The sequence below is a fragment of the Oratosquilla oratoria genome, chromosome 4 (assembly GCF_046742065.1).
Source record: "Oratosquilla oratoria isolate Oo_2021 chromosome 4, ASM4674206v1, whole genome shotgun sequence".
NCBI lineage: Eukaryota > Metazoa > Arthropoda > Malacostraca > Stomatopoda > Squillidae > Oratosquilla > Oratosquilla oratoria.
The window spans coordinates 50,090,178-50,097,677 of record NC_134780.1 but is presented as its reverse complement, the minus strand read 5'-3'; the positions used below and the strand labels follow the sequence as shown (position 1 = coordinate 50,097,677).

Sequence of the window (7,500 nt, the reverse complement as noted above, 5' to 3'; positions counted from 1 at the left end):
CTGTATCGTATTTTTACACGATGAAATTGCTCTCTGTAGTGTACATTATAGGGAGGGTGCTACTTTATGTTTTCATGGTAGCAATGTGATTTGGTACAAATCTTGAAAATGTTAAACACTTTGTACATGAAACATTTTACGTAGGCACTACATCATTAAAATTTGTTCCAGGGACTTGTTGTAGGTTGGCTGCATTGGTTTTCGGCAACCCTGGCAAGGCAGACAGGCGACCCATCATCGGTCTAATAAGTCCAATGGCTTGCTGCAGCTGACAGGGCTTTGTCCTAACAGGATTTTCTTACTTCTCACTGTGTGCGAGTGGGATGGTGATTTTCATTCTCTTCATTGATATTTGTTTTAAATATTCGAACCCATTTTTCATTAACTCTTGTTTCTTTGTTCATAATGTTATTTTTTCTGGTCATTTCAATGATAATTTATTATGTAATCGAACCTATTTTCTGATTATATTGGATCTGTTCAAGAAGCTCAAGGTCATCTGATGACAAAACAGGATTCCAGCTGGCATTCGAACTTTGCCAGTTCAATATTCTCTCCTATATCCAAACTTATTGGATCACAGGTTGTTCGGATATAGGGGGTAGTGTTCGGATACCCGAGGCAAAGTTATTCACCCCCTCTCCCGATCTTTCACTAGTCTCCACTCCGGCGATCCAGTGTTAGGTTTTCAAATTTAAAGTAATAACAGTAGTATTCAAAACAAATCATGTTCTGATAATGGCGATCCATATAATAGGTGTTCGGATATGGAAGAAATTACCGTATTTTCATGGTAAATAGGGACGAGCAAGTACTTTATGGTTGTATATACGCACACTATAAACTACTAATTAAGTTATACTATTTGCAGTTACTAATACTTCCTTTTCCCTAATTCTTATAATCTTACCCTATTCTACATGTCTCGTCCTAGGTTCCTCCATGATAATACAATGGTCTTGTTCTTGAATCTGATCCGAATTCCATGTAACATTATTTCTTACATACTCAACGACTAAATGATTTTACCTTCTATTCTCATAAAAAAACTTGATTTTACCTATTTTTTGCAAACATTTCCACACGCAGACAATATGTACATCCTAAACAGGATTTATGCAAAGACAAAGTCGACTCCTTCCTATCTAGATAAAATTTATATAAACTCACAATGATACCAAAACAGGATCAGCTATTAGTTAAATTTTGTATTACATGACAATTCTCTGATACTTCCGAACCCATTTAAGGTAGATAAGGTTGATACATCTATCCAGTAAGGCAACACCTTTCGAAGAAGACAATACCATGAATTAGTATTGAAGCCAGCTCCAGTATCCAGTTCGTTTTCAACAGACAGCACCAATAACCCAATCAGGTTACAAAGAGACCCAATTAAACTTTCCCATTAAGGTAACAGCTACTTCGGCTGGCAACACAACCCATTAAGCATCTGAGATGGAATGTAAACTCCAATTTAGAAATGTTTTCCCATCCTCAAACGTTACCTACCTTGGCATTTTTGTGCTGACAAGAATTCAGTCATAAACTGCAACTTACCGTACGTTACGAAGACTGATGTTGAGGCAGGTCTTGTGTTAGAGGCACTACATGTATAATTGCCAGTGTCTTCCTGCTGTGCGTTGGAAATTGTAAGCTGACTACGAGTGTCCCCAGCAGGGTGTCCTGTTGTCATGGTGACCTTGACGCCGCCTCGTTCTGTGTCGTAGTTGATCATTTTGTCGTTATGATACCAAAAAATGTACTGAGGAGGCTCCGGGCTCTGTAGAGAAACAAGAAGGGTGATGTTAAATATAGACTTCAGTTTTCTCGGTTTCATATCCTTGTTGAGGAAGTTATAGAAGATATATCATTCACTGAAAATACAATACATGTATTGGAATCACTCCTTCATTCTAAATACCGTCATTACTATTATGAATACTACAACTTATGTTATTGTGATATTCTTTATTCCTTTACCCTTAGAATTGGCCTTCGCAAATTTAGGTTATACTGAATATATATATTTTTTTCATCTCCACTTCCCACGAAACAAATACGACAATTTTAATTTCTTATAACTACATTAAAATTCTTATTCTTCAACTAATCAAGAGTCAGTCTTACAGATTCCTATAGAGCAAATAAAAAAACTATACAGTATTTATGAATCAATTGCATGTACATATATCATAAGAATACCACGCTACTCAAATAAAAAATTCATGGTCCATGAAAGCTTTACTTATAACCTGCACCGTCCATTTGATAAAAATATGTGGATATATCACTTCATCTTTTGCTTTCATATCATCAAGAAGAATCACGGGAATCATTTTATTATTTATCTATTGATAATTTTTTAATTCTTCATGTCACACGTCTTTCATTTGTATAGAATATCTATGCGTTGGAATGCCTAGCAATGTATTCATATATAGATGTTGTCTAGTTCTTCCAGTAAACTCTTCATATATATATGTATATATATATATATATAATACTGATGACCCACTTTCGGAGAAGAATAAGCGAAGATATAGAGATCTGTATATTTCGATCACTTACTGTGATCCTCTTCGGCAGATATAAGTTACAAAGTACAGAACAATATGTATTTATAGTAAAGCAGTGAGGTAACATGAGGGGACGAGGCTCAGGTCAACACGCCCGGCACGCATGCTCGCATCTTGGTGGCTCAGGTCACATGACCGGCGTTGCATGGGCCTTGGTGAGTTTTGTCCACCGTTAATGTTGATGGTAACATTTTATTTATGGCAAAAGAAGAAATACAGTCTGGTGACCATTGACCATGGGAAATGTTATAATTTGGGAAATTGTTTATTAAGGAGGATTCTACTATTTTTCTTCTGAAACTACATTTGGATTTATAAATTATTTCAGCATCGTCCCAATTTATTCGGTGGTTTTTATTGGCGACGTGCTGAAATACTGCGGAATTTTCCTGTCCGTATTTAACAGAGTTCTTGTGCTCCTTAACCCTGGTATTGAGATCTCGACCCGTCTGTCCCCAATATACATCATTGCAATCTAAACAAGGTAATTTATAAACTCCAGGAGTTGTATTACTCTTGGATCTGTGATGTATATTGACAACTTTACTGAACAAATTATTAGGATAATGGAAGATAAAATTTACCTTTTCCTTTGGTAACATGTGAGACAATTCATGGATGGATTTGTTAAAAGGCAATTTTATGCTTCTATTATCCCAATGATGATTCATGGCGGAATGGGAATCTGTTTTGTGAAAACTAATTTTGGCCTTGCTGAGAGCTTTTTGTAAAAACCACGGCGGGTATCCTAATTTTGTTAGTTGATTTTTCACTGAATTTAATTCCAAATCTATGTATTGGGAGCTACAAATTCTCAAAGCCCGTAAGAATAGGCCTGAAGCTACACTATATTTTATTTTGTCAGGATGGTGGCTAAAGAAATGTAGGTAGCTCCCTGTGTGGGTGGGCTTCCTATAAACTGTGAAGGACAGTGACTCCGCATTTCTTATTATTAAAATATCTAGAAAAGGTAATTTGTGATCTAATTCCCATTCCACCTTGAATCTAATATTGTTCGTTAGGTGATTGAGCTGGTTGTGAAATTCTTGGAATGATCCCCATTCATCATCCCAAACCGTAAAGATATCATCTACATATCTATGCCAAAACATGGCGGGTGGTTTAATTTTCGGTAATAGCACTGATTCAAAATATTCCATATATAAGTTGGCTAGAACTGGCGAGAGATTAGAGCCCATGGAACATCCGAATTTCTGTTTATAATAAAGATCTTTGAATGAAAAAACATTGGTGTTGACGCAAAGTTGTGTTAAACTTAATATTTTATCTAGTGGCAGTGGTAGCTGGTTCTGGTATGGCTGTAATTTTACTTTCAAAAACTCTAAGACTACCGTTACATCAATTTGGGTGAATAGCGAAACTACATCTAGACTTAGTAATTTTCTACTACTAGGTAGGTTGTGACTTTTGATCTTTCTTATGAAGTCTTCTGAGTGTTTTATGTGAGACTCTGAGAAACAACCTACATACGGTGATAGTATTTGTGTGAGCCATTTTGAGGTCTTATGTGTACAAGAATTCCTATTTGATATGATGGGTCTGAGGGGAATGCCGTCTTTGTGCAATTTTGGAAGACCGTAAAAGTTGGGCAACTGGGGATTAATGACTTTCAGTTTTTGGAACGTGTCTTTGCCTAAGATTTTGATGGCATGTTTGTTAAATTCTGAAGCAGTGCTTTTTTAGAGGATTTTTTGATAGTTGTTCATATGTGTTTTTATCTTGTAATAGATCATGAACTTTGTTTTCATATTCTAAGTTGTTAAGAATAACTAATTTCCCTCCCTTATCTGCCCTGGATATGATGACCATCAACATTAACGGTGGACAAAACTCACCAAGGCCCATGCAACGCCGGTCATGTGACCTGAGCCACCAAGATGCGAGCATGCGTGCCGGGCGTGTTGACCTGAGCCTCGTCCCCTCATGTTACCTCACTGCTTTACTATAAATACATATTGTTCTGTACTTTGTAACTTATATCTGCCGAAGAGGATCACAGTAAGTGATCGAAATATACAGATCTCTATATCTTCGCTTATTCTTCTCCGAAAGTGGGTCATCAGTATTATTTTACATATGTGCTACGACATATCTTTGTTGTGAATTACACCCACGATGGAACTCTCTCCGCCACTTCGTCTTTCTCTACTACAAGAAGGGGTAAAGAAGGCCTACCGCCGGTTGGAAACTTCCCTCATAGCCAGCAAGAAAAGGAAGAACCAACGTCTGTGTTTATCCAAGTGCTTAGAAGAACAAGTGTGTCCTAAGTCCTTCGGGTTTCTCAAACACAAGAGTTTGGGATACAGTTTTCCCACCTACATCAGGGACTTCTTACAGGAACGTATCAAACTCGCTTCCCTTGAAAGTGATGCAGCCTACCTACAAGTCAGATCTGCAACAAGACACCTCAAGATTATGAGCTCCAATGAGTATACTTACCATTTACTTTCTAGATCAGCTATTAGCAAAGCTTCCCATGTTAGTGATAAACATTTAGAAATTCTTAATAAGAAACTAATTAGGTTATGTAACAACAGTGTGTGGTCCAAGTTTTCATTGACTGAAAATGTAGTAAATTTATCTGATATCACTCTCTCTCGTAATGAGTTAGAAGTGTTGGGACTAGGAGTTAATTTTGCTATGCACCCAACTAGAAACCACGCATTAGACTATATCGTAGAATTTGACAAGTTCTTGGCTTCAAATAATTATGATAAAGACCTACATTGTTTAAAAGGTATTCTCACGCATGGTATTTTGGATTGTTTTAAAAATGACTGTGGATTACCAAAGCGATACAAACTGGCTGTAGAAAATCTCACAAATCGTAAGGATGTCATCATATCCAGGGCAGATAAGGGAGGGAAATTAGTTATTCTTAATAACTTAGAATATGAAAACAAAGTTCATGATCTATTACAAGATAAAAACACATATGAACAACTATCAAAAAATCCTCTAAAAAGCACTGCTTCAGAATTTAACAAACATGCCATCAAAATCTTAGGCAAAGACACGTTCCAAAAACTGAAAGTCATTAATCCCCAGTTGCCCAACTTTTACGGTCTTCCAAAATTGCACAAAGACGGCATTCCCCTCAGACCCATCATATCAAATAGGAATTCTTGTACACATAAGACCTCAAAATGGCTCACACAAATACTATCACCGTATGTAGGTTGTTTCTCAGAGTCTCACATAAAACACTCAGAAGACTTCATAAGAAAGATCAAAAGTCACAACCTACCTAGTAGTAGAAAATTACTAAGTCTAGATGTAGTTTCGCTATTCACCCAAATTGATGTAACGGTAGTCTTAGAGTTTTTGAAAGTAAAATTACAGCCATACCAGAACCAGCTACCACTGCCACTAGATAAAATATTAAGTTTAACACAACTTTGCGTCAACACCAATGTTTTTTCATTCAAAGATCTTTATTATAAACAGAAATTCGGATGTTCCATGGGCTCTAATCTCTCGCCAGTTCTAGCCAACTTATATATGGAATATTTTGAATCAGTGCTATTACCGAAAATTAAACCACCCGCCATGTTTTGGCATAGATATGTAGATGATATCTTTACGGTTTGGGATGATGAATGGGGATCATTCCAAGAATTTCACAACCAGCTCAATCACCTAACGAACAATATTAGATTCAAGGTGGAATGGGAATTAGATCACAAATTACCTTTTCTAGATATTTTAATAATAAGAAATGCGGAGTCACTGTCCTTCACAGTTTATAGGAAGCCCACCCACACAGGGAGCTACCTACATTTCTTTAGCCACCATCCTGACAAAATAAAATATAGTGTAGCTTCAGGCCTATTCTTACGGGCTTTGAGAATTTGTAGCTCCCAATACTTAGATTTGGAATTAAATTCAGTGAAAAATCAACTAACAAAATTAGGATACCCGCCGTGGTTTTTACAAAAAGCTCTCAGCAAGGCCAAAATTAGTTTTCACAAAACAGATTCCCATTCCGCCATGAATCATCATTGGGATAATAGAAGCATAAAATTGCCTTTTAACAAATCCATCCATGAATTGTCTCACATGTTACCAAAGGAAAAGGTAAATTTTATCTTCCATTATCCTAATAATTTGTTCAGTAAAGTTGTCAATATACATCACAGATCCAAGAGTAATACAACTCCTGGAGTTTATAAATTACCTTGTTTAGATTGCAATGATGTATATTGGGGACAGACGGGTCGAGATCTCAATACCAGGGTTAAGGAGCACAAGAACTCTGTTAAATACGGACAGGAAAATTCCGCAGTATTTCAGCACGTCGCCAATAAAAACCACCGAATAAATTGGGACGATGCTGAAATAATTTATAAATCCAAATGTAGTTTCAGAAGAAAAATAGTAGAATCCTCCTTAATAAACAATTTCCCAAATTATAACATTTCCCATGGTCAATGGTCACCAGACTGTATTTCTTCTTTTGCCATAAATAAAATGTTACCATCAACATTAACGGTGGACAAAACTCACCAAGGCCCATGCAACGCCGGTCATGTGACCTGAGCCACCAAGATGCGAGCATGCGTGCCGGGCGTGTTGACCTGAGCCTCGTCCCCTCATGTTACCTCACTGCTTTACTATAAATACATATTGTTCTGTACTTTGTAACTTATATCTGCCGAAGAGGATCACAGTAAGTGATCGAAATATACAGATCTCTATATCTTCGCTTATTCTTCTCCGAAAGTGGGTCATCAGTATTATTTTACATATGTGCTACGACATATCTTTGTTGTGATATATATATATATATATGCATATACATACATACATATATATATATATAACATATATATATATATATGTATGTATATATACAGGTATGTATGTATGTATATATATATATATATATATGTGTGTGTGT

The 7,500-nt window shown here is 36.4% G+C and overlaps 1 protein-coding gene across 1 annotated transcript in view; it reads right to left on the bottom strand.

The window, feature by feature from the left end:
• The window catches only part of LOC143024470 (limbic system-associated membrane protein-like), a 172,720-nt gene that overhangs the window by 74,110 nt on the left and 91,110 nt on the right, over positions 1-7,500 (bottom strand). The window contains exon 4 of the mRNA XM_076183278.1: positions 1,561-1,783. Within this exon, the coding sequence (XP_076039393.1) occupies positions 1,561-1,783 (223 nt within the window). The remainder of the gene's footprint in view (positions 1-1,560; positions 1,784-7,500) is intronic.